The 26,912-nt window shown below is 39.6% G+C and overlaps 1 protein-coding gene across 1 annotated transcript in view; it reads right to left on the reverse strand.

The window, feature by feature from the left end:
* LNPEP (leucyl and cystinyl aminopeptidase) overlaps positions 1 to 17,500 on the reverse strand; it is a 65,594-nt gene extending 48,094 nt beyond the window's left edge. Inside the window, exon 1 of the mRNA XM_050912882.1 lies at positions 17,216 to 17,500. Coding sequence (XP_050768839.1) covers positions 17,216 to 17,234 — 19 coding nt within the window. The 5' untranslated portion in view covers positions 17,235 to 17,500. The remainder of the gene's footprint in view (positions 1 to 17,215) is intronic.
* Between the last annotated feature and the right edge of the window lie 9,412 nt (positions 17,501 to 26,912).

Raw genomic sequence — 26,912 nt, forward strand, 5'->3', positions numbered from 1 at the left:
TTTCCCAAGTAACAAATGAGAGAATGAGACGAAACAGCCTCAAGTTGCACCAGTGGTGGTTTAGATCAGATATTAGGAAAAATTTCTTCACCGAAAGCGTTGTCAAGTATGGAACTGGCTGCCCAGGAAAGGGGTTGAGTCACGATCCCTGGAGGTATTTAAAAGACCTGTAGATGTGGCATTTAGGGACATGGTTTAGTGGTGGACTGGATAGGGTTAGGCTAATGATTGGACTTGATGATCTTAAGGGTCTTTTCCAACCTAAATTATTCTATGATTCTATAAATTACTTGCTTACCATGGGGATTTTTAACATTAGGTGTAAGTCTTATAAATCTGACCTAATCAACTAAATTGCTCAATTTGCACAGACTCTATCAATGTATTTGCTCATGGCATACTGTATTCTCAGCTATTAAAACTGGTAGAACCACACATAGTGAACATCATTGTGCCTGTTCCCTATCTAACTCCCTGCTTTCGCCTCTAACAGAAAGATACATCATCCTCTCACCACATCCCGCCATCCTTTCCCGGACACCTGTGTCCAATATAAGGCAGAGACAGTTCTGTTTTCCACTCTCCTCTTTGTTCCTCTGCTCCTTTCAAAGTAACAGCTCTTGGGCTTCCTACTGCTGCTACCCAGCAGGAGATGAAATGATTAAAAACGTGAGCAGGCTCTGCCTACTTCTCCTCTGAGCACTACGTCCACAGATTCACTGCAAGGACTGTACACCTATTTCCAGGAGCAGTTAACACAGGAATTAACTGGTGGTTCCTTAATTCAGAGCCTGGGATGGCCACAAACTCTTAACTTGCTCTGGCCTTACTTTAGCTTCCAAGCAAAGACATAGGATTCACTTAACTTCTAATTCCGCGCCCCCCTAACTGCCAGCTTTCCCTCTCTGTCACAGCACGTCTTGTCTTGTCATAGCTTGGAAATAAATGCCTCAAAACTTTGGAGGAAGCAATAAAAACCTTTAAAGTGGGAAAACAGTACCTAAATAGCAAACATTAATTTTAAAAATTGCTTCGTTGTTCTCCTAAACTACCACCCAACAGAAGTTATATAGGATTTCTTAAATTTTGCTCATGGACAATTGATTTACAGCATAGTCAGTAAATAATCACTGTTGCTATTTTCATGCACAGTCCATAGAGACATCTCTCTGGGACACAGAAGGTCACTTGCAGAAAGAGTAGAAGGGCACTGGCACAGACTCTTGAAGATCACATGCAAAACCCCTGAATATATTGGGAAACCTATGCAAAATCCTAACCAAAACCTCATGCTTCCGTGGGTCAGGCAATCAGTAATGTTTCTGGTTTTCCTCCCGACAGAGGAAAGGGAGTGGGAGGGAACCTCAGACAAAAAGATATGTTTATTCAGAGTCTGCATGAAAGCAAATTACTCATCTTAAAGTATTTCTGGCCCTGAAGCTTACAGAAACACTCTATGCAGTGATACACTGCATGGATCCTATAGAAGAGAAGCATAACTTCTTAAATTCAAGACATGCTTAAATCTCTGAGTACACACATCTATAGGGAAAAAAAGAAACTGAAAACTTACTTATGAAATCTGATTTTTGAAAATACTACACTTCGTTCAAGGAACACTGTGTAAGTAAAAAATAAATCTCCATATTTTCAAAACTCTTGCTGCAAAATTGTATGTTGCTGCAGCAGTAATTAAGGTCACTCTTTATCATCCCTTCAATATTGCATTACACTGTTTCTTCTTGTGGATAAGTATCAACAGGTACATCATATATTAAAAATTATAGAATTCAACAAAGCAGTGATTTTTAAAAAGGCAGGCTTTTCATTTTACAATCTTTTCAGCTTGCTCTAAACCAGGTACTTGTGGTTTATGATCATTATTTCTTGTCATATCAATTTAGTTCTTCCTTCTATAATGCAAAATACTTCCTGCACTGTTATGCTTTGGGCTGTATCCAACTCGTCCATAAAAAAATGTATTATTTGTTTGGGGTAGGGCGGGGGGGGGCGGCGTGCAGGGAGGGAAGAAAAAAACTCATCTTTTCTAACAAGCTTGTTCAGCAAACAAAGCCTATATCAGCACACATGTTAGTTATGCTAAGATTCTGACTAAAGGTTTTCTTCTTTTCTACTATATCTCCCTAATCATTCCATGCATTTAGCAGGAAAATAATTTAATTCTATACAGAAAAATTATTTGCTGTTACTCAAGAAGGAGAGGACACAATGCCATTCATGTAATTTAAAATCAGCATCTATCCACAGTAAGAAAACATACATTTATAACCTTCACTCAGCTTAGAAACAAGGAGACAACTAGCCAGTGGAATTTCAGGCAAATTAGAAGTCCTACCTGAAAGCATTTTGCCTTCATTTCACCGTGATTTCACCTACCACCTTGGAGCTAGGGCACAGGGATGGCAGAGGGAATTAAAATCTCCATAACAAAAATCAAGTGGAGAACAGAACACCTGAGAAAAACCTTGGAATCCACCACACCAAAACTTACACATCATCTTAGAAATTCCAATCTGCCAACAAATTGCAGGTCCCAGCACTATTAGTTGTACATGCAAAAAGATGCAGTCAGAGGTTCCAAACACACTCACATGCAAGAAGGTGGTTGAAGTCCCCAGTTTCTATGACATTTCCACAGGTACAACTAAAGATTCAGTGGCTGTAGCTGAAGCACCCCTCTCCAGACAAGCAGGATCCAACAAACAAGCCCATATTTCCTTTCTAAAGGGCTAGCAAAAAGATTTCCCAGCTCTGTGGCTCTTCTATTACTGCTTCATTTGAATGCAGGGTCATGCCCACATCTTCCACTTCTGGAAGAAAATAATGAACCAACAGAATCTTCTAAGAATTATGTGTTTTACCCAGACAGAAATATGATCAAAATTAGAGCTGCGCGTGAGATTGCATAGGCTCATTAAAAGTGCATGCCAACTTATGGCTGTAAATATTTGCTTTGCATGGAAACATCTATGGAAACATTATGTGCACTATTCTGAATTTTCAAGCTGTATGTGGTTTTCAATCACTATGCAGAGGAGAAGGAGATACAGGAATCATTCAGAACTGGATGTTAGAGAGTGAGCTTGAATAATTTCAAAAAAACTTAGGGATTTTACTCAGAGTAGTGACTTACATGTATTCCATACTCTCTTACAAGTATTTCAGTTGGCTCCACAGGAATTAATATGTACAATCAAGGGCTGTTGATACAGTAGCTCACAAAACAACAAAAAATTACTAGTACAGTTATGGTGCAAAGTTAACATTCAAATAACAAAGCAGATACACAAGTACCTCCTGAAAAGAGTAATATAAGACAGACCCACAGGAATCCAGTATCAGAAGAGCAGACTCAGTTTCCCATGATTTGTGAATATCTAATGAAGTCCTCTGAAAGCCAATTCAATATGAGTTTCTCTTGTGTTGGGAAAAATGACCATAAGTATCCTACAGTTATGCCAAGACATTTTACAAAAGAGCCCTGAAAGTTTAAAAAAAAAAAAATCAAATTAAACACAATATACTTCAGTTTCCGTCTTCCAAAATTGCAACTGAAGTTTTCCTGCTTTCATTATTTGGAATTTGAAGTGTTTTAATTTGAAAGGAAACAATTGCACAGTTTTAGACCTTGCCAAAACAGTGCACAGATTTTGGTTCACTTCTCCTTATGACCTATGAGAGCTGTGCAGCTAAATTCCCACCTGTCTGAGGATTATATATATTCTTCACTGTGTTTCCTAGGGGCCTAACAGTGACACTCTTTCAACAGTATGTGGGAAACTCAGATTCGCATCATAATCTTTTTAGCACCAAAGAAAACAATGAAAAAATAATGAACACTATATCTAGAAGTCGGGAATAGCAAAAGAAAAAAAATTTTCCTGCAAGGAAGCAACCAGGAGATAAGAAAGCTGAGAAGCACATGCTTCCTCCCTCCCCCTGCCCCACCTTACTGGCATTACACAGCTCCAGACCTAATGCAAACTTCTGCATCATTATGACCGTATGCTCCATTCAACATTTTAAGAATTTTGCAAAAGGGCAGGCTAGTACAGTCATAAGGACAAGTTTTCAATTGCATTAAACCAAACCGAGACAGTTCTTACAGAAAAGCTAGTGCTGCATTTTTATATATGCTCATAACTGTTTTTCATCATGACACAATATGGTACAATACAAAACCATACACAAATGAAGGAATGATGGAAGCATATACAGCAGCAATATACATATAAAGCACTTCAGCATTAACTCTGAGCATCATATAAATATCACAAGTATCTTAACTCTTCTTTTAAAAAAAAAGAAAAAAACCACCAACAGACAGACGTAAAAGTGATGACCTTACTATTTCAATCAGATCAAATCTGAATTTGAGGTCCATAGAGGGAGGTTTTAATCAATATCCAGAACATATTTTACCCCCTTAAGAAGCTTTTACTTATGTTAGTATGGACCTACATAGAGTCCATGAATTCAGAGCCCCATGTCAGTAAGGGGTACATTGATCATTGCTGAGGTATATAACGTGTATATATCTCTATACAATAATTAGTCCTTGTTTACACCAAAAAGGCAATTGCTGTTCACTGCAAAATTGTAACTGTCTCTTTTTGCAGTCCACTGTTTCCTATTGCTCTGGTTTGAAGCAAGTTTTGCCCTTCAGCGGTATACTGGTTTTGGCTGGGATAGAGTTATTTTCTTCATAGTAGCTCTTACAGTGCTATGTTTTGGATTTGTAAACAAAACAGTGTTGATAACACACCCATTTTTTAGCTATTGCTGAGCAGTGCTTACACAGTGTCAAGGACTTCTTTGCTTCTCACACTGTCCTGCCAGTAAGCAGGCTTGGGGTGCACAAGAGGTTGGGAGGTGACACAGCTGGGACACCTGAACCCAAATGACCAAAGGGATATCCCATACCATATGATGTCATGCTCAACAATGAAAGCTGGAAAAAGAAGGAGGAAGGGGGAATGTTTGGAGTTACGGCATTTGCTTTCCCAAGTAACCATTACGCATGATGAAGCTCTGCTTTCCTGTCGGTGGCTGAACACCTGCCTGCTGATGGGAAGTAGTGAATGAATTCCTTATTTTGCTTTGCTTGTGCGCGTGCAGCTTTTGCTTTCCCTATTAAACTGCCTTTATCTCAACCCACAAGTTTTCTCACTTTTACCCTTCCGGTTCTCTCCCCCATCCCACTGGGTGGGATTGAGCAAGTGGCTGCATGGGGCTTAGCTGCCTAACGGGGTTAACCCACAACAAGAAAGTTTAAGCAGAATTTTTATTTACTGGTATAGCTAGTGTATAGGGGCAATATATAGCCACTTATAGGAAACCACAGACCTTTGAATTTAGAAATAAAAGCTTTCATGCTTGCAGTTATTTTAAATGTGTTAGATCTTATTTTTAGATCCTTTACATGAGAAAAACTTTTCTGAAAAAAAACCAAGTTAGGCCGCTACAAGACAGATGTCACCACTTTCTCTCTTAAATTATTGAATTCAGAAGACAGACGGGAATAATCCAATAGAAAAAAGCACAGCCAACAAATATTAGGAAATATGAAGTATTGCTACGAAAATCTGTGTATCATCCATGTGCTTTCCCTGCTTTTTAGAGACAGAACAGAAGCAATAGGTGGGCTAACAGCATGTCCTTAATTCCCATGATGCTGCAAGATTACATATGCATATTTTTAATAGATCAAAAACACAGACATATGTGCATATATGCTTTTACATACTGAATGCAGTCATTTAAAAAAAAACACCAGAAACACTAAAGCCACTTGTGCTTCCTGTTGATAAAGATTAGTATTACTTAATGTCCTGGTTTCAGCTGGGATAGAGTTAATTTTCTTCCTAGTAGCTGGTATAGTGCTATGTTTTGGATTTAGTATGAGAATAATGTTGATAACACACTGATGGTTTTAGTGGTTCCTAAGTAGTGTTTATACTAAGTCAAGGATTTTTCAGCTTCTTGTGCCTACCCAGCAAGAAGGCTGGAGGGGCACAAGAAGCTGGAAGGGGACACAGCCAGGACAGCTGACCCAGACTGGCCAAAGGGATATTCCTTACCATATGATGTCACGCCCAGTATACAAACTGGGGGGAGTTGGCCGGGAGGGACAGCTGGCTGCTCGGGAACTAACTGGGTGTCGGTTGGTGAGTGATGAGCAATTGTACTGTGCATCACTTGTTTTGTATATTCCAATTCTTTTAGTAGTATTATTGTCATTTTATTATTATTATTTTTATTATCATTATCATTATTTTCCTTCCTTTCTGTCCTATTAAACTGTCTTTATCTCAACCCACGAGTTTGTTTGTTTGTTGGGTTTTTTTTCCAATTCTCTCCCCCATCCCACTGGGTGGGGGGAGTGAGCGAGCGGCTGCGTGGTGCTTATTTGCCGGCTGGGGTTAAACCATGACGCTTAAGTACAAAAAACCAGAGAATGGCACACATGGACTCAGACAGAACAAACCTCAAAAAGCCTTACATAAAACAACCACCTCACTGAACTGAAGTGGGAGTTTTTCTGTTTCGGCTAAGACGTCACCATCCTCCACTGATACAGATAACGGCACTTCCATTTGGTGTGGTACTAAAAACCAAGACAGGCTCCATTGCTTTTTGCAGTGTCATTACTTACATGCAAACATATATGATGACTCTCTGTACAATTTTACTATAAGCTCTTATCAAAAGGCAGGCACTACATGAAGTCTGTCCATGATTTGAAGTACATCCTAGCGACAAATGCCACTTTGCAAGGGTTTGATTTCAGGAGACAAATAAGGCTATAAGGCTAAGTGTAATCTAACTGGTAGAGGTTTACAAGAATCTGTCTAGTTAAGCACATATCATGGCTTCCACAATTAAGTCACAATGGATGGATGAAAAGTGCACAAAACAGATGCTGGTTTGGAAAAAGTCCCTTTTTTCACAATTTTTGTACCATCCTAACCTGAAAATGAATAGTTTTTCCTGTATTGCAAAGGAGGACAAATGATGCTTTCCAATCCAAAGTGAGTAAGGGAACATAAGTTTCAAGCCATACAAGGTCACTCTCTACTTCCTCTCCTTCAGCCTGTACTGGAAGGTCTACTTTTGCTGTTTGTTTGTGGGTTGTTTTTTTTTTTTAATGAATGTGAGATCAAATATTGCAACAGAGAGGTTCTGCACATACAATGGAGCAAAATTCTGCCAATTGGGCTTTATCTTGGACATTGAAACAATACATAATTATGTATTTTAAGAACCTCTCTTATCTTAAGCTGCCATAAGAAACAGGAGCTAAGAGTGTAACCTCATGTAAGTCACTGTTTATTAGTCTTGGGTGCTTCTAAAAGGTTTTCTGAAAGCCTCTTCCTGATTTGTAAAGAAAGCACAATTGCGTTTTCTTTGGTAGGACCTCAGGCTGAAGAACCACATGGATCAATTACATTTCAACATTTACCAATTACATTTGTAAGTAGATAGCCAGACTATTACTGATATGTCTTTTCAAATCTTTACTTTCATGTCATCAACAAAAATAAAACATCATGGAAAGGCAAAAGAGTGTGGTTCATTTACTGAATACTCTACCTATTCAACTGGCAAAAAATGTAAGTTATTTTTGTCATAACTATTTCTCTGGAGGTCAATGGAGATTAACTGGAGAATTTAAGGCTAACCAATACAAGCTTAGTCTGGATTTTGGTATCGAACACAGGTATATCATGTCCACTCACATCTTATCAAATATTTTCAAATTTCAATCTGGTACAAGTTAGGTTTCCACAGTGAAAAGGGGGGGAAGTGGAGGGAAGGGAAGAAGGGGAGGTTGTTTTACATGACACTTTAAAGCGAGAAAGAGAGAGAAAACCTGCTACAGGTCCCAACAACACTAAGCCAGTGTTCCATCCTCAGCCATTGGATGAAGAAAATACAGGATGGGAAAGAGGGCTCTGAACTTTAATTTTAGAACATAGGGTTTTAGTTTCCTGTTTCCACTCTGATCAAGGGTATGTTTTGCAGTTAAAAAGATAGAAGATGTTTAACCACAGGGGTCTAAAGAAAAGACCCTGAGTCTTGGAGACATGCAGGAAGTTATGCCTCAAGTTTCTCAGGCTACTGAACTCCCATATCCAGGACTGCTGACTATCTTCTTCATTATATCTGTCCATCAATTTCATTGCTGATAAATACCAGGCTCATCACAGCTGAAGTTACAAAAGATTTCTCTGCCAGTATCAGTTGTTCTGAGGAAAAATTCTTAGAGAACTTTGCAAAACACCTAACAGACTGTCAGGCATACAATCTGACAGACTGCATACAACGTGATGCTTGCTTAGTCTTTTTTTAAAGCAATAAATTTGAACTATCATACCTTCTCATCTTGAACAGTTCCTAAAAAAACAACCCAATGTGCCTTCTGGATTACTGTTGTTGCTTAATACACACTTGACAACGCCAGTGATAATACTATACAAAACCATTTGTAGGTCACAAGCAAGTATTGCATGTTCACTGTTTCATAACTGTTATTTCAGCTCACAGAAGCAATAACATCTAAAGGTTATCGCGTATGACTTGCAGCACAGTAAATTTTACATGGTCTTAACAGACCAACAATACATCTCCCTAAATTTTTGTCAGTCTCATTACATAACAAGACAAAGGACCTTGACAGAGAAAGAAGTGGCGGTGTGCCTGCGTGGTAGCTTAAGAAATACCAAGATCTAAATTGCTCCTAAGCCCTACCCAGGTATCATGTATCAGCTTTGAAATCAGCTTCATTACAACCACCACCATGGGGGCAGGGGCAGCTCAGATACCAGACACTTTTCAGAAGGTACCCTGGAGTCATCTCTTTCACTCGTTCTCACCATGGAAAAAGCAGGTGGGAGAGCTGCAGACTGCACAGAGTGCCAGACCGATCTACCCAGCAGATGAACATGCTCCGCAGGGTTTGTGACAGGTTTCTGCAGAAATACCAGCAGGGTGACTCTAGAGCCAACCCTGAGGGAGCTCGAATCAACAAGCTGTGCATACAGGCAGCTATTTTGATCTTGTGAGTAGTCTGGGTTGCTTTGCCCAGCAACGTACATATCCTTGGCCACATCACTGTTATTAGAATGTATATACATTTCAGAACACATATGCCACTACCAGAAAAAGAAAGAAAATAGCAAAATGAGGGGAAAAGATACAACAGAAATAAAAAAGACAACCCTTGGTTCCTCTCTAGACAAAGCATATTTTTAATCACCAATTTTTATTTAAAGAGAAGAATTTCTGTAGATCATAGCCCTGCCAATGATACAACCCCTCATAATAACAGTTCTGTTCTGCTCCACAAATGAGGGTTTTTTGCCTTCATTGATTTTAATCCCACAATCATAATTTTTACAGATGAAAAATGACCACAATATGGCAATACCACAATATTCTTTCTGTGAAAATCAGTCAGGTTTGGCAAAGAAAAGATTTAGAATTTACATATTGTTCTTTTAGATACACCACATTAATGGCTTTCACTGGTTTATGTATACACGGGGGGGGGGGGGGAATAATCACAAAGAACTTTTAAGTATAAAGGAAATTGACCCTCCTGCATTTTTAAATTTAGTGTAGCCTCTTCTATTCCAGGCACCATCTGTCAGCACAGCACTAGCCTGAACTTTTGCCAAATCCATCACAGAGTTGCCAACAAGTCAGTTGCTGTGATGGAGCTTGCTAGCCTAATCAGCGTACATAATGCAGGACAAACACAGCATTCCTACCATTGCAATGCAGACCACCGTCACAGTAGCATCACAGTATTATAATCACAAAAGATAGATATGAAGGAAGATTTAATCTGTTTCCTTGGGGTTTGTTTTTCATTTGTTCAAAGTTTAACAGGTTGCATGCTTTTAAACATTATCAGTTCTGATTTTCTTCTCATTTGTGTTTTTAATTGTTAAAGTGCGTATTTTGTAATGGCTTCTTTAATTATTTTCCAGTTGTTTGTAGAATAGTACTTTACCTACAAGTACTCACACTTATGAATACCCAGTTGTGCCAAAATAGACACCGAGGCCTCATTAATATCTCCATCAATGATAAAAAGCACAAATTTGGATAACAGAACTGACCAGTTACACATGCTGTGTTCCCAGTTCCATTTTCTGAAAACCTGTTCTTTGTCTTTCTCTTAGAATGGTTTACAGCTCAGAAGTAATGAGGCTTCTAAAATATTCTGAAGCTTTTTGGACTCCCACAAGTACAAGCCTGGCTGTTTCCAGAAAGATTGGTTTACATGCATGAAAAACAGTTACAAGTGATTCTATTGATGTGTTAACAATTCATTATTACTGCAGAAGAAATTGCCAGATTTTATACAAAAGAAAGGCTTAAATAAGAAGTAGTGTTAGGCCCTGAAGCAGTAGGTAAATCAGGCATATTCTTAGTTTTAAACACAACTGGTTCTCCCTAAAAGTCAATGGCATTCTGATGGAAGTATCGTTACACGAGAACTCCAGTGTTTGCAGAATCGATTCCTTCAACGTCAAAGAGCGATTATAACCCTAGAAAAGCTCTCTGCACTCAGCTACGCTTACTAAAGCACAGTGAAACAGACTCCTCCAAACAGCTTCATAGGAACTTTGGTGGGGAAAAAACATCCCAACATCAAAACCCACCTTATCTCCACATGAACAAAAATACCACCAAAAGTGTCTCACATTTCAGTAGAATCAGGATTCTTCTCTCTCACTCTTCACCAGCTGCAGTAAAGAAGACCACTGTTGCAGTACATTACTACACACCCTGAATAATCCAATAGAAGAACTGGGCAGTGAGATCTTCTTTCAATCTCTTTTGCGAAATAACACTCCTGATGGAATAAAACATCCGCTGTGCCCCAGGGAGGCAAATTGAGCAGAACCCAACACACCATATTACCCTGAAATTCCTGTCTCTTTGATCAACTGGATGAGTTTTCCAGAGCTGTTCCCTCCCCTCCTTCCTCCCCATTTCCTTCAAGAGCCTCCATCTGTTCTCTCCCTTTCTTTCTGTACAAGGTACACAATCTTTTTGTGATTCTTACAATTTAAGGTTAATATACTTCCACTATTTAAAGCAGTATCAAAAATAGTCAAAACACAGCTATTAGAAGGTACATATGTACTCTTTAAAACACTTACAGGCAATTAAAACCCAGCTTACAAAAAACTCTGGTGTATTTTAAAAGTTAATTTGATGTTATTTTAAGGTAGTGTTGGACAGAAGTCTAAGCAGTAGCTGCCATGCATACAAATTTCTCTGATAGACAAAGGAATAATATTGCCCTCACTCATGAAGAAATCTTAATGTTTTTGCTCTTCTATACAATCTCTGCTTTTCTACTTAATGAAAAAAAATATATTGTCCAGCAGAGCTGGGAGTTCACTGAACTTCCTTCACTCAAATCATTGAGTGAAGGAGGAAGAGGAAAACTTGAATTCTCTGAATACAGCTGAATTCATCTCTACTAAAATCAGAGACATGCATTAAATAAAGGTAAATTCAGCTTCTTCATACGTAATTATTATACCAATGCCCATCAAATATGAAAAAAGTATTCTGATTAGTTAAACGAACAGAAGTGGTTTTATCTTAGCTTTTATCAGTTTTCAACTTTTTCTGTGGCAGTCATTATGGGGCTTTATCTAGCACGTGCACATAGCCTCACAAATGTCAAACACAGTTGCTGGACTTTGCATCATCTTCCCAAAAAAGATGACAAGACAGGTCTGGAATACTTTTACAGGTGGATACTGAGGTCAACATAAGCTTTCAATATTTTTGACTCATGAGATATCATGCAGATATTCAGTGACTTCATTCATTCCACAAGCGGAATACCATCTCCGTAGTGGAAAGATACTAACAAACAATCAATGGTAAACATCTATACTCTGATCTTCAGACATTGTTTTAACAGGGAAAGAGATTTTCAATCTCTTTCCAACTCACAGTGTTTGGTCTTGCCAAAAGAAAACATTTCAAGCAGATTAAGTTCTTTCTCTCTTCTCACTTCGTATGTTCATCTACTTCCCTTATTATTCTGATCATCAAATTGCTTTTCACTTTATAACAGGTGCTGGAGTACTCTGTTCCAGATTTGTTGCTAATTCATCCGGATCCCGGCTTGTACCATAAAGTGGCAGCAAAACAAAACATGTACGTCTTAGACTGTGTATATACATGAACGGATCCCTGTCATGGGCTTGGCTGGGATAGTGTTAATTTTCACAAGAAGCTGGGAGGGGGCACGGCCGGAATGGCTGACCCGAACTACCCAAGGGGATATTCGATACCATACTGACGTCACGCTCAGAATATAAGTGGGGGAGCTGGCCGGGTGGAGTGCTACCGCGGCTCGGGAACGAGCTGAGCGTAGTGTTCCGGGTGGCGAGCAATTGCATTGTGCAACACTGGCTTTACATACTCTTTTGGTATTATTATTATTAATATTAACATTCCTTCTCTCCTTGTGTTGTTCTATTAAACTCTTCTTATCTCAACACGCGAGGTTTTACCTTTTTCTTTCGATTCTCCTCCCCATCCCACCGTGGGGGCGGGGGGGGGGGGGGGGGGGGGGCGGTGAGCGAGCGGCTGCGTGGTGCTTAGTTGCTGGCTGGACCTCTAAACCACGACAAGCCCAGAGAGGGATGATCGCTCTCTCTTAGCTCCACAGACTGCATCTGAACTACTGAATTAATTTCTGAGCATCCATTGCTAAACAGGGAGTTCACAGAAATGCAGTAAAAGCAAATATATATTCAACTCATTGAGAAAACAGGTTTCTGTTTAGCTTAGCTGACACAGGAACAAAAGATACAAATACCACAACACAGCTTTGTGGAAAAATACCGTCCAGTAACATGCACTTGAACAACATAAAACTCACATCTAGAAATAGATGCAATCAGGATTTTTTTCTGTCAGTAATATTTGACTAAAGTAAAATGCTGGGATATCCAAAACATGGCGGGGTGGGGTGGGGTGGGGTGCGGAGACACTGAGAACAGACCTCAGATTTTTTTTATCTACCATCTTACCAAAACAGATTACTCAGTCTGTTGTTTAGGACTTAATAATACAGTTCACAACAAACAGGAAATCTGCTCCATGACACAAAGTATACAATATTGACAGTTAAGGGTATGCCTGTTGCCCCCAATAGACTTAGGCTGTGCACACAGAACATGCTCCTGCAATCTCCAATACATTTATATACTGAACAAAACTAACACAGAGAAAGGAAACATTTCGGAATTGACAGGAACTAGCTGAAATAACTAGATTTTGCAAATGACATTTTTCATTTTGTAAATGACACTATCTAACTTGGTTTATTTCTACCCTCTACAAAAAAACACTCTTCTTCCCATGAGAGCTTTTTTATTTTGTTCATTAGTTTAGTTATGTAATTAATTTCAACGTTTCCATTTGCCGTGTAAAAAAAAGGATTAAAATAATTCAAGAATGTCAGTGAAAGTGAATGTTATTTGCATTTCAAAAGATCATCACAAGTTATCCCTTCTGTAGTTATTTGTTTATGGACATCACTTGTCTTAAGTGAGAAACACTGTAATAGCTCACTTCTATCTTTTCTTTTCATCTCTAATGGGAAAGTTCCATGTTTAAAGTATTAAACAGGAAATGGTGAAATGATCTTTCAGAAACACATACAGTCTGAAAATAAAAGCAAAAGGCTTGCAAAATATTTTGTAATATTGTCCAAAAGAGAGATGTCCCAAATAACATGACATATCCCCTTTAGTCAGTATTTAACTTTTTTTGAATTTTCTTAATGGAACTGTTTCGGTAACAAATGACTAGTTACAATTAGTACATTCTGCTCATTAATTTGCAGTTCCCAGGTCAAAGGAATTTGAGATCATACAACTTAGAAAAAAAAATTACATGCAACAAGAAGGAAGTCTTCCATACATTTTTAATTACACTTTGATTATTCATATTTCTGGAAAGGTCTCAAATTAAGAATAGTCATGTAAAACAGAGGAATTTTTCTCAAAAAATAAAATCTTACCAGTAACCATTTCTAAAACATTTACTAATTTATAACATTTATGGGGAAGTTCAGATTGGACATTAGGAAAAACTTCTTCACTGAGAGGGTGGTTGGTCACTGGAACAGGCTCCCTAGGGAAGTGGTCATGACACCAAGCCTGTCAGAGTTCAAGGAGCGTCTGGACAATGCTTTTAGTCATGTGATTTAGTTTCAGGTAGTCCTGCGAGGAGCAGGCAGTTGGACTCCATGATCCTTATGGGTCCCTTCCAACTCAAGATATTTTATGATTCTATAATTAACTCAGCTATTCCAGGCCCTAAAAATAGATCTGCAATTAACTGTTCTTCCAGAGCTACAGACCTCACACATTATCTCCAACTAAATTCCTGGGCAGGAGAGAAGGCATGGCAGACATATCTCCAAAGAGGACTGGCCCTAAATTTCTAGTAGAGGGGTGGGGGGTGAAGTCAAAAAAGAAATTTTAAATATTTTTATTTAGGTTATCTGAGTATTTCTACGGGAGAAATTATAAACAATAATTATGAACAATAAAAGAGTTCAGCACACCCACTAGCATTTCAAGGAAAGGATAAGGGTTTCTTTGACTTTTGAAATTATTTATGGCTGTGTTTTTGCTTTTATTTGAAGAAAAGAAAAAAACCACCAAATATTTAATTAGAAAACCAGCTATCTTCCATATCCACTTTAGTGCATTTGCTGCCTTAAAGACTATTTTAAGATATCCATTCTGACACAGCTCTACATCTGTAAAGCAAAACAAGAAATTGTCTTTTTGCCAGTTTGACAAATGGGCACCAGAGTTCTGAATCCAACTGAAATGTTATTGGAAAATCTTAAGATTCAGCCTGTTCCCTCTGTTTTACAAGGGTAAAGCCCCAAAGAACTCAGAGACCTACAAATATAAGATTGTAAGCTTCCTGTGATAGCCATCTTTTCCTCTGAATTTACAAAGCACTTTGCACAGGAAACCAACATACAGACTCACAAGCACAACTCATTACTACTGTATAAGACATAACAAATAGTCTTTCAGTTACCATGAAGCACAGTTTATTTGAAAGATTTGATGCCCACAAAAGCTTCCAGACCACCAGCTGTGGAAATGAAAACTCTATTCAAAAGGACAATAGTGTAAGCATCCTCTTCACTTCAGATTTTAGCAGCTGCTATTGAGCACCAAAGATGCCTCAAGATCATCAAAATAATGAGCAACACCTCTGCTCTAATATTTGCACTTTCTCTTTAGTGTCCCTTCCAGTAGAGCTAGCTTTCTGGAGGAAATATATTGACCAGCTTCAGCTCCAAATTTTCTTCCAAACAGTCTCACCATCATCTCCAGGTTTTTCACCTCAGGGAACAAGATTAGGAAGCTCTGCGCATGAACTTTGCTTCTCAGTAGTAGCACAAAGTACCTCTGAACTGTATGCTCAGGGCCCACACTGCCATTTCTTTCAGTTGCATGGATAAAGAGCAGAATTTTGTTATTTGTTACACAATGCAGTAACAGTATTATGTTAAACAGTGATATCAACATGATGGCTGTCTCTCTCAAAGGGAATGGACTTAGCAAGATGACTTTAAAAAAAATTCTCCCCAAAACTGCATTGCTTTTAAAGACAAGGTCTTTTTACCATGCATACAGGAATGCAGATTACAACCCTGTGACTGTAATAAACTGTAGTTGAAAGATCTCCTACTAAGGCCAGGATTAAGTACAAAACCAAAACATCAACTGCCTGTACAAACTATAATTTTAACATGACAACCCCCCCCAAAGTGTAATTAAAAAAAAAAAAAAAAAAGAAAGAAAGAAAGAAAGAAAGAAAATGTCCATCTTGCTAGTTAAACTGACAAAATATGCCCAGAGCTCATAACCTTCGGATTCTAAAAGGCAGCATATAAAGGATAGGGATTTTTTTAGTGTATTTGAGGAAAGGGAAACACAAGGCAATGACAATATATTTCTCAAGTGAAACAGAAAATTCACTTTTTACTGCATGTTTTTTTTCTGAATTTGGTAGAAGTTTTGTACTCTGATTTGGCAGGTCACTGAGGAGTTAAAATACAATGTAGCTAACTACTTCGTGCTTTAGCTATGGCTACCCAGCTTGCTTATCATTTAAAAGACCAAATCCCACCTGTAATAAAAGCACTGCATTTTCAACAGGAAGGCTGTTGTTTTACCCAATGTCTTGTCCTAATTCCATATTTGGCTATCATCTTGAGTCTAACCAAACATACTTTAGTTTCAGTTTGATCTGAGAGCTTCATTTCCTCCTCTGTCCTGGACAGTTAGAATGTGTTACTAATACAGATGCAGTAGTAACATGGGCTTCACAGGGCTTCATTTCAGTCACAAGCGCAGGATGCACACACACTGCTGTATCACGATGTCAACAAACGCTGCTGCATGCTTATCTCAAAGCTGCAACCACATAGTTATTTCAAGCACTTTGTCAATGCACAGACAGTTCTGAAAGCTTTCTGGCTTCCAGGAACACCCTGAAACATTGTTTCAAACACCCTAGACCCTCCTATATTTTACTTCTCCTTTCCCTCGCTGGGCGGAGACGATGTTGAGAGTGCCTCGATCAGGAAAACGGCATCAACAGAAGGTTCCTCCTTCCCATCAGAGAGTCACGATGGCTTTGGCACTCCAGATGCATATAAGGCTCTTTCCTCGGAGCAATACATAGCGAGAGCACACCTTGGTGTAGAAGTTGCCTCAGCTTCATAGTGTCCGTTATCTGCCACCATGAGACTATGGCCGGGCAATAAAAAGGGCAACAATACCGAAAAAGAGAGGGAGCCTCCTCTTACCTTCCTAGTTACAGACATGTGTGCCTAATTAACCAAAATAAAACAAGATTTGAGGTAATTTCCAAGCCGCGGACTATGAGGGTGGCACGACTAAGAAGCCTCCCCTGTTCCTCCGGGCAAACAGCTCCCGCCGGGAGCCCCAGCTGCGCCCGGGCCCTGCGGCGCGGGGGCCCGCCCGGGCGCACCTCTGCCACGAGGCAGGGCAGGCCTGCCGTGGGGAGACCGCGCTTCCCCGTCCCGGCCTCCGCCGCCGGCTCGGGGTGCGCCCGCTGGGCAGCGCGGCGCTGCCGCGGTACTCACCGCTGGGAAACAGCTCCATTTTCCTCCTGGAGTCCGCCCTCAGCCCGTGAGAGCGAAGCCCTGGCGAGGGGGGAGAAGACGACGCGGAGGCGCAACCACTACTCTTCACTCCTCCTCCTGCCGCCGCATGCTCCCAGGACGGCCGCTGCCTCGGGCTCCGCCGGGCCGCTGCGGCCCCTCACCCCGCAGTCACTGCCCACCGACCCTACACCGTCCCTCCAGCGGCCGGGGGCGCAGCAGGCTCAGTCTGCGGCTCCCTGCTTGGCAGCTTTTTCAGGGGAGCGAGCCCGCACCAACCATCTTCTGCCCGGGCCTCGGCGCCTGCTTCCCTCTCACCCCCCTGCTGGGCCACGCTGCACCGCCTACTCCTGACATAGACCTGCCTCCCCGCCCTCCTCACATCCCGGGAGGACGGGTAGGCGTTCGACCGGCCGCAGCGCCCTGCGCGGCTCTCCGAACCCCGAGGGAACGAGCGTTGGGATGTCGCTCCCCTGCCCTCTGCTCGTCTGGGCTACTTCGGGCGGGTCAGCCGAATGCCGGGCGCCGCCCTGTGGCTGCAGAGGCGGAATAACCCGGCCACAGTGGGATCCGGGCGCTGCCCCGCAGGCCTCCGTGTGGCTCTGGGGGGCCCCGGCCCGCTGCACAGAAGCCCCGCAGGCGCCTGACGGCTGTGGCAATGCCGCCGGGCCGGGCCCCGCTTTGCCTGCATCTCACCGCCGTGCCCCGTTCGTCACCATTTAACTTTAATTTTTACTTTTAGCCTAATTACTGCCTTAACCTGCCCCCTCCTCCCTGACCACTACACTTCTGCTATCACATGACTGACTAAATACCATTTTTTTCTTTAATATGGGAAATTTTTAACTGCTGATTGTTGGAAAAAAAGAAAATAGGAGTTGATTAATCCAGAAGAACTCAAAATCTAAAAGCCCTATTTTTATTTTGCCAAAAAAAGGAAGAAATCTGAGTTTAACTGTTCTTTGGGGGAAGGAAGGAGGGGACGAGAGCCAGAGGTCCACAAGAGGTCAGGCCCTATTCCCAGTCCTGTACCTGTTCTCACTGTTTCATAAAACTAGAAGTGCACTTTTTCACACCTTAGTGTGTTTCACACACTTACAAACCCGTAACCTGTGTCAAGTAACATTGGCAACCCTGTAGCATAAACTAGGTTGTAACTATGTTTCACACTAAGTCCTTGGGGTTTAATACTAGCCCTTATATTGGGCACAGAGCTATGTGAGTTTTAATGACCATTTACTTACCAATGTGTTCTTAGACACCCCTTGACATATGATACAGCCCATCCTCAAAAGAAAAACTTATATTATTAAAACAGTAAACCATTTCTTTTAACAGCATGAGATGTCCTGAGGCTTTCTTTTCTAAGCACTGACCCTGCCTGGCCTATATTTAAATATATTAAAGAAACATTAATAACCATGTAGCTGACTCTGCAGTGCTGGGATCCTACACAGTGTCATGCAGAGACTGCAGAGAGGCATGAATATCTTTTTTGAGCGCCTCATCGCTTGTTTTCACCATTCTTCATTTTTGCCAATTCAAAATCCTTAATTAGCATGATACATTTCTGTGAAGCAGAAGAGCTAAAATAAGATCATGCTCCATTACATGTGCAGAAATTTCCATATCTGGATTTTCCTATTAAAATCAAGTTTTAAGAGAATACAATGGGAACTATTCATACAGATGAAGTATAGAGGTCATTTCACAGTAGCACCTATTTACATCTGTCCAATATTAGAATAAATGTTTCAGTGTAATTTTTTATAACATCATTTAGAGCAATTGAACAGAATTGAAGCTCCAGCTTTGTTGGCGTTGTTAAAAAGCTAGAATTTCTACAATATAATAAAAAAAAAATCTGTGTCCAAAAGTTACAGATCCTTTTCACTATAAGATACAGCTTTTAGTTATAGTTTAGTGGTATGAGTGATTGATAAAAAGTGAAGAATGTTAAATCAGTTCTTTCTTCAGGCCTTAAGTCAACTATTACCACAATGTCTTTTTTTTTTTTTTTTTAAGATGCAGAATAAAACATTTCTTTAATTGCTCAAAGCCCTAAATATATCTTTAAAGCACCTGCAATGACTTATATTTCACCTTTGTTTGGCAGCCTCCATTCAGCAATATCTTAACCGAGTCTTTTCCATGGCGTAAAATATGATTGCTAGCAACCTTGCCTCTTTTTCATCTTTGAAGACCTCCTTTCCCTAAAGAATGCTTGAGATATTTCAGCTTTTAAACAGCAGAAAACATGACTCAGACCTTCTTTTTCTGGTTTATTTTTCTGGTGAGAGGAACAGAGGTTTGGCCACATGAACATTACAAGTGTCAGGTAGACACTTGGGTGCCTTTGACACAGTGGAAAGTCTCCAATTGTTTTCAGCCAGATCCACACGTAAGAAGAAGCTACAATGTAATAGGATGCAGACCTTTGTAGTTAAGGAGTTGCCAGGACTCCAGGGGTTTGAAGACAAGGCATTTACTTCATCAGTCTTGCTAAAACATGTCAGAGGTAGCTCCGAATCAGATGTGGGACTGGTGAACAATTTGGCTGACGACCTTAAAAGGAGATGAAAAAATTGCCCCAACAAATACTTGTGCCTATGAGCAGAGATAAGGAATAGAGAAATTCTCTTTATTCCTTGACTGAAGTAGTTACTACTACTGATTAATGTGTTAATTTTCTCCTTAATGCAAGGTTTTGTATTTAAAGCAAAAATTGTTTCATTGCTGTGCACACTACTCTGCAAAAATCTGACACTCTCATCCCCTGCCAGCGGTCACTACAGCTGTTGGTAACCACTGTCTGTTCAGAGTATTATCCCAAGCAGTCCATAGCACTGTGTTTACAAAATAAATATCCATATCTATCTATCTATGTATCAATCTATCTATCTATCTATTTGTACAGGTGTATCCGTACCTAGCAGAAGCAGCTGCTTCCACAGAAGAGTCATTGCTATGTATTTTATGTTGTCATACAGCCTACCTTTCAGCAATACTTCCTAGATCTACATTCCTTTTTGAATAGAGTGTAGCTAAGTTTACACTGTTACCTTGCCTTTCTCTGTGTCTCTTTCAGAAGCTTCAAGACCACTTGCATTTATCTGAGGGAAAACATCTCAAGGGCAATACAATTTCTACCAGTTAGAAGAAAATAGATCTGAGAGGACAGGTACTGTAGGTCCCTCAATAAGAAAAAAATGTCCAGTGCTAACTATACACCAGAGAATCCTTGCATAGGAACACTTATAATTGTGCATGTAGAGGTACATAGGAGAGGGAGCATTTAAGGATGCTAATGCAAGAAAAGTTTCTATCAAGAATTTGCAATGAGTTAAGATATGCAAAGACAACCACATCTCATTTAGCGCCATTGCTCACAAAATTATTTACTTTAATTGTTTAACTGTTTATTTTCTTAGAATCCAGCAAATTGTTTATTCTCTATGGCCTAGAACAAGGATTTGGCAGGATGCCAATTGCAGTCCCATCCTCATTAGCCATGTAGAAATAAAAGACAGTGGCACATGAGCCTCTACATGGATTACAGTGCTACACTACAGATAAAAAAACCAACCTCAGATGTATTCTAAGGAGGAAGAGTCATGACAGGGTTAGAACATTAGAACATTTTATTGTATATAAAGTATAGACACTTTCCCTGTAAATGCTTTTCCTGCTTTGCTGGGTTTAAGTCATAAAAATAAATAAATTACTGTAAAAATTTCCAGGTCCAGAAATTAAATCAATGTATTTTTCTCTTTTCCTTGGAATATTTCTAGTATGTTTGTATCTTACCTCTAGACTGTAAAGACTCATATCTAATTTTTTTTTTTTTTTTTTTTTTTTTTTTTTTTTTTTTTAAAAAGCATGTACTAGCTAGAAATTATCATGTACTATTAATATATCCCCCAGGTAGCACAGAAGTAACTTGCCAGCTTTTGTGGTCAGAATGCTACAGGGCATAAATCAAAAGTTGCTTTTTCCTTAGGTGAAGTTAGAATACATTTAAGCATGATGATTTAGGCAGATCCAACAGCTTGGCACTTGCCAAAATGGTAATGTTTTTCTCCCTGCTCAGCTCTTCCTCTCTGCCTACACTTGCCTCATGCTCTCACTACTTACCTTGCACCAACTCTGATGCTTGTTATATTCCTCTGCAGGCTGATTCAACTCTTCAACTGTCTAATCTGGCAGAAAACTAATTCAGAAAAACAGTGGATAATTTAATTCTGGATTACAGAGTTTTATCAGAATCTGCAAAGGGTCTGGTTAACATCAGGGCTCATGAATATGCAGCTAAGCAACCTCAGCTCAGAGTGAGAGGCAAAGAAGAGAAGGAAGATTCTCCTCTGTTTCCAGTGATGAGCTGTTTACGGCAATCTCCCCCTTAGGGTTCAGTTCTTCAGCTTTCTACATATATGGATATGGCGTTCTCTTTCCAGTGATTTCATTCTTAGCTCAGCTCAGGGAGCAGTCAGTTCCTCTTATCTACCACTAATTGAAAATTTGTAACATTGAAAATAACTATTCTTGAATATTGGGAAAGATGGTAGTAAACTGATTCACTAAGGCAGAAGCTTTATAAAGTAGGAAATCTGGTCAGAATAAATCCACACTGAGTGTTTTAAAAGCACTCATTGCTGGCAGGACTTTTTTCTTATTCAAGTCAACATTAAATGACATTAACAACAGTAAAGGCACAGCAACGGTCATGAATTTTGAGAACTTCAACTACTGTGCTTAATGAATAAGTTATAAAAAAGATGCATAAGTATCCTATTTTTTACCGCCATAATAACATTGTGGAATTGAAGAAGTCATCCATGCTCACAGCTTATCTCTGAAGTACCCCATTAGGCAACCAATCAGTATTATTTTCTCCTTTTGCAAACTGGAAAACTGCCAAAGAACTATGAACTGAAATTATCAGCCACTTGCCAGAAGCAGTGCAGAGCTATCACCTGGTCTCTTAATGTCATGTATTTATTCGTTTTTGTGCTAGTATCAAAAAGTTAAGCGAAGTGAATCATGGAAGCATTGAATTAGGAAATATGAGACTGCTGAATCATCTGAAGTAGGTAACTTGGCTTCTGATAGGTATGTTCACGGAGCACAGAATACCATAGGGTACTATAGTGGTTGATGTGTTCTTGATCTTCCATACAGTGGGAGCAAGCACAAGGCATAGTAGAATGGTCAGGATACTGCTAGAGAACACATGCATATTATTGCACATACTTCTCTGAAGTGCTCAGTGTTGACATCCCTAATTTGATTTCAGTTGCACAAGGCTTTTGTGAGTGCAAAACCCCTTGCAATCATCTAGAAGAGGATTATAAAAGAAAATTGTAAGAAAACAGTAGGAATAATACTTCCCTAGCAAAATAACGTTCTTCAGTCTGGGTTTATTCTGACCAGATTTCGTACTTTGTAAAGCTTCTGCCTTAGTGAATCAGTTTACTAATGTTCTTTAGTCTCTGTCCATACATTTGTTCCACAACCATGCTTAAGAAACATTGATTTCATGTGATTCTCGTTATTAGTGTAGCAGTATAATTACAAGATTTCTGCAGAGAAAGTCAATGCAGTGTGTGTCACAAAACAGTGCAGTAAGTAGTCATGGATAAGATACATGTTGACACACACAGGTATGTGAACTTTGCAGCTGGTGGCAATTGGAAAAGATAGTTCTGGGTGGTGTACGAAAACATTGATTTAAAAATCAGCATGCCACTTGGTCAGGACAACTTTGGACCAGTAGATGGTATAGATGTGAACAGACAGACAATCAAAATAACTAAAAAGCAACATGGCTTACCAGAAGGACATCAGTGTCGGATAGCAAAAGTTGGTATGGGTTAGAAATTCATCATCCTCACACCTCTGGCTCCGAAGGCAGGGAATAATTATTAAAGCACCAATAATGCACAAAAAATGTTTGCGGACATAAAACATAGTACTGAATAATGAAATTTAATCTGGAACAGCTTTCAAGTATTGACAAGCCCTTGCACTAAAAGCCGAGTCGTTTTGTGGTTCAGCTTTCCTGATTTATCTGAAGATCTCATGCTCCTGTAAAATGGCTGGTGCTCCCTTTTTTGTCTTGGCATCTTTCACTCTAGTAGTTCCTTCAAGACTGAGTCATACAGTGAAACAAGATATTGTCACAGGACTCAAAGAGAAAGAAATAAAGTATAACTTATTTGAGAATCAAATAACATAAAATGTCAGTCCCAAGGGCTCAGAGTTAACCAGTTCTATTATTATTCCCTTATGCAATGTTTTAAATGTACCAATTTTTGAAAACTTTTTAGATAGCCCCCAATTTTCAAGACTCTCTGTATACTATATTTTGTGTTAATGGGCCACACTGGTGATATGAATGGGTAGACTGAATGGGTAGCTCTGTTGAACTTTAGTAGTTTTACAATGAGTTACAAAAGCTAAGGATTTAACTCCATAGTTTCTAGACTGAAGACTAGTTTTCCCATAGACTGGTAGAGAGAAATCAAAAAATGGCTATCTTCTGTGGAAATGAAACCATGGAAATGATAGACACATACCTGCACACTAATTGTAAGAATATGTTCAGTTCTCACACTGGTGATTTCTATCCAAGTGTAGAGTTATCACCATTACGATGCAATAAAATCCCTCCAGCACACATGACAGTTGCCAGCTAGGTAGAGGAGAAACAGAGCTCTGCATTTCACAGTAATTTTAATTGTCATGGTTTGGTGAACTAGGACACCCCACTGCAACAGTACATTTCCAACTCAGTTTCCAGAAAGAAAATAAAAAGGGAAAAAATATCGTTCTCCAGAATAACCAGCTGCAAGTATGCATATGCAATTACTAGCCTGCTGTTGCAACGTCCTAGCTAGCTTCCCACAATACCCACAGCATGTCTGGCACTTATCAGTCCGCATCATAATTAAAATGCCATTCTTTCTATCCTACTCTCTCCACCCACATTATCCTCCTTAGTGTAAGAAACCTAGGCAGAGAACCTAAGGGATAGTTCAGAAACTTTGAACCAAGCTCCTGAGAATGAGGAATGGAAAACAGCTCACCTGAAGCATACAACTTTGATCTTTCCAGACTAACCTCTAGTCTTCATCAGCAACAGCAATGACCAAATAGCATGATGCCAGAAATGTTATAGTTACTTCAACAGGCTTAGGAAGTGCGTATCTATTGAAAATAAAATATAAGGTTGTGAATAACATCTTAGAGTCTTATTGTCCTGTTTCTGAGGAATTCACATGACTTTGGTTGTGTGTGCAGCAGCCTGTTTGTACTCACTGTTATGGGAAATTTAGCACTCACCAGTGCTACCTTGGCTGGGCATTGAAAAATGGCACTGTCTTGAAGGAAAAGAACAGAGTATAGGCTAAAAGAAGGCTGATAAGACTATGCTGTAGCTGAAACTTTCAAAGTACTTTTCATGTCTGGAGGGAATCTTACAAAACACTTAATGAATATCACCAGATGCACACAGTATTGGAACAGAGCAATGCTTGGTAGCGTGTCTGGCTGGAATGCAGCATATGTATTTTGAAACATCAGTGTGCTGTGAGGTGATTTAATACTAGGAATATGTAATATAATCGCCAAGTAACAATGTCAGGGGTAGTCAACTGCACATTCAACAACTGCCTCGGATCACTTAGTGCTGATACACAGCATTATGTTTCAAGCATAGATAATGCTTTAAGATTGCCAAATGAGAAGACAAACTACAAACAAAACCAGTCACATCAATATGGAAGGCTACTAAAAGGAAAACTTCTCCATAGGCAGCAGACAAGGTATCGCTTCCATATTTTAACAGAAATGAGTGTGTGCCCAAAGGACACTGGTATCTAATAACAGCACTGCCTCACACAGGCTCTTTCTATGGCAAAGGCTTCTGGGCATGCCCACATAGAGCAAAGCACTTACATGCGGAGACATCTGAGCTGATCATAAACAAGTCAGGCTGGGGCTGGGAAGCAGTGGGAGCATACTGCCTCCTCAAGACAGTCAGCTCCGTGGCACTAATGTGGCACTTGAGCTGCATTAGGCACTTGGGCTCAGTTACTCAGAAGACACGGGAGTCTTCTGAGCAAAGGAGCTTCCTTGCATCCAGATTCTCCTTCGAAAGAGGCTTGCGAACTCTGTTGCGTAGCTTCTTACAAATCCAAGTGAAAAAGAAATCAGGTAGAAAGATGAAAAGTACTTAGGCACATAAGAAGGTCTAAACTCTCTATGTATGTTTTGATGGTTTTACAAAATGTAGATTGGTTTGAGATTTGAATGCACTTTGCTCTATTTATCTTTGCTTTAGTTGCTGTTCCTGTAAGCATCAGAAAATACCATCTTATGAAAAAATAGTTGCCAAGCTAAGGAAAAGAGCTTTTCTGTTCATTCAGTTATGGTAAGATACTAGCAAAAGTTAGATAAAAAACCCCATTAATACCCATTAATACATGAGCAAGATGAGATGATGTCACATCAGGTTTATTTTAAATCTCTCCTTCAAATGTCACCCAATGGATCACAGGCCAGAAACCCAATATTGTCAGAACAAACTTAACCTGTCATGTACCTGATAATATTGAAATACTGTTCCTTGTCTAAATACCTTTGAGATCCAGTTATTGTTTGGTATATTTCGTCATCTTATGGACAATATATTTAAGCTACAGAACAAATACAGGCTTCAGCTATTAGGAAATTGGAGGCGCCTTGACACGTCTTGTACATTTATGCTTGGAAATGCTGATAGTGGTAAATAGTAAAAACTTACAGGAAAACTCACGCACTTGCTAGCACCAGTTGAGAGTTTTTACAGTAAACTATACATTTTTGGAAAAATATTACTTGCCAAACTGCATTTTGCCCCCAGAAATGTACTGTTGCCAATAAAATGTTAGTTGGAAAAGATTTTCCACATCAGACATGGAATTCCTGGTTGAATCTAAAGAGAAATTAATCTAACAATTGTTGGCAGTTACAGCAGTCACCTAAAATGCAGGTGTCTTAGGATATACCTGTGTTGGATATTTAATTCAGCCTTGAAGAAGGCAATCCTCACCTGTCCTGACTAAGAAGAATTAACGATTTCTTCCACTGTCTACATTAGGCTGTCTACTCTGTCCTTCTTTCTGGTCTTATCACTATAGACAGAAACTGGAGACAGAGAATCGCATGGGCTATGTCCTCTGGCTTGGTGTGTGCCTGTAAAATCCACAGAAAAGAGAGCTGATACTAGATCTAAACAATCGTTTGATCTGCCAAGATATTACTAAGGAATAGTAAAGTTTGACTATATGATTGTCCTCAAAAGTTGGTGTGAACTTGAAGATAGCACAGATTTGATTTTAGGCCTTTGTGTCCTCGTTAACACACTAAGTCTCACATCTTATATGTAGTACGTATTACAGCTGAGACTGTTTTAAGGTCAAAATCTCTCCCTAATAGATGAGTTACTAAGGTCACTAGTGAGACAGATGGTGTGATGCTGCAATCCTGAGGTTGTGTCATCTAGTTGCATTTGTCACCTCTGAGTCAGGTAAAACAAGGACTGTAATCTGAGTAACCAAGCCCTCGCTAAGTGTCCTGATTACTAGTAACTGAACAATATAAAACATTCTCGTTTTCTTCCGGAAGGGGAAAATAGCTT

Source organism: Gymnogyps californianus, chromosome Z (genome assembly GCF_018139145.2).
Source record: "Gymnogyps californianus isolate 813 chromosome Z, ASM1813914v2, whole genome shotgun sequence".
Lineage (NCBI taxonomy): Eukaryota > Metazoa > Chordata > Aves > Accipitriformes > Cathartidae > Gymnogyps > Gymnogyps californianus.